At 41.4% G+C, this 1,526-nt stretch overlaps 1 protein-coding gene across 1 annotated transcript in view; it reads right to left on the bottom strand.

Moving 5' to 3' along the window:
• Nucleotides 1-59: 59 nt before the first annotated feature.
• Nucleotides 60-1,526, bottom strand: part of EMH_0052360 (uncharacterized protein) — a gene marked incomplete at both ends in the record, with an annotated part of 2,215 nt that continues 748 nt past the window's right edge. The window contains 4 exons of the mRNA XM_013496867.1: nucleotides 60-73; nucleotides 295-707; nucleotides 843-963; nucleotides 1,135-1,374. Coding sequence (XP_013352321.1) covers nucleotides 60-73; nucleotides 295-707; nucleotides 843-963; nucleotides 1,135-1,374 — 788 coding nt within the window. The remainder of the gene's footprint in view (nucleotides 74-294; nucleotides 708-842; nucleotides 964-1,134; nucleotides 1,375-1,526) is intronic.

Here is a 1,526-nt window from a genome sequence, read left to right as displayed (position 1 = left end):
TATATATATATATATATATATATATATATATATATATATATATATATATATGTATATATTCAAGTTAAATAAACTAAAAAACATTTTAAAAAAAGAATTCTTTTACAAAAAATAAATTTAATTTCGTAATACTGCATCGATATATTAATATATACACCAGGATATATTTCACTGTAGTCTTCATATTGTATGTATTCAACTTTTCCACGCAGTATAATACAAATGCATATACAACAGCAGCATGAAAGAGAAATACAAAAGATAAATATAAGTTCGTGAGACAGCGCAGCTTACTGCTGCTGTCAGAGCCTCTGCTGCTTCGTGTTTGTTGGTGGTCTTCATCTGAATCAGAAAGCCCATTGATTTCTCGTTTTTCACACTTTTCTTTTTCTTCTGTCTGATATGCTGCTGATATTTCTTTCTCTTCATCTGTTTCTTCTTCATGAAATACTGCAGCATCGGACCCCTCACTAACAGTTTCTGAATCGCTTTCCTCAGAGCCGCTGCTCTCGGCCTCACGCCGCTCTGCCAATGCAGATTCAAGTAGTTTCACTTGCTGTTCACTGAGACCATCAGAGATAGAAATTAAATCCACTGAAGATTCTCTTTCTTCTGCTCCTTCTTCTGCTGCTTCTTCGTCTGGCTCCCCGGCAGCTCGCTTCGCCTCCGCCGGCGGCCTGGACCGGCGGTCTATGACGTCTTCAAAGCTGGGAAAAACGCAGGAAATAAACAAAAGGAATAATTTAATCAAAATATAATTCGAAAAAAACATGATAATTATTCTCATGCTAGCAGAAGGCAGAAAGAAACACGCGGATCTCATCTCATCGCTCTTCACTTACCGCGGAACCGTCGTGACATCCACCAAAAATTTCCTTTCAAAAAGCCGCTTTATGCACTGAACATCGCGGTCAAAGTAAAGAGCAGCATTTGGGTGATATATTGATACCATCTGAGGAAGATCTGTTGAAGCAGATGCAGAAAGCAAAAAAAAAACAAAAAAACATGAACTGCTAGAGCTGCGCATACACCGGAACAGAGGAAAGCTGAACACATGCGATCTTCCGATTTTTTCCAAACATTTCCGAGTTTTTAGAACATTTTCGTAATATTTATGTATTTTTATTGTCTCACCGATCATCGTGATGCGCCCGTTGTCGCTGATCATGAGGTTGAATTCGTTGAAGTCGCCATGAATGAGCCCGCAGTGCGCGAGGCGAACAACGAGTTTCATCAGCTTTTCCAGCACCGTCAGCGGGTCCTGCAGCTCCCTCACCTGCATGCAGGCAGAAAGCTGCTGAAGCAGCACATGTAAGAAACGCAGCGGCGAGACAGAGAGCCCTCCGTCTCTGCTCAGCGGCAGTGAGCCCTTTTCTGAGAAACAAACTCATTTCCGTTGCTTGAAAACGAAAAGTATTCGCTGCATGTGCATCCATCAGCCTTTACTGCGCTCTGCGCTCTGCTTCCCTGTCGCTTTGTTTTGTTCTCTCAACGCTTCCTGAGTTGTATTTCAGGTGTACGTTCAG

The sequence above is a fragment of the Eimeria mitis genome, genomic scaffold (assembly GCF_000499745.2).
Source record: "Eimeria mitis Houghton genomic scaffold, Emh_scaff2345, whole genome shotgun sequence".
Taxonomy (NCBI): Eukaryota; Apicomplexa; class Conoidasida; order Eucoccidiorida; family Eimeriidae; genus Eimeria; species Eimeria mitis.
The sequence above is the reverse complement of the archived record's forward strand: the minus strand, read 5'-3'. Positions and strand labels throughout refer to the sequence as shown.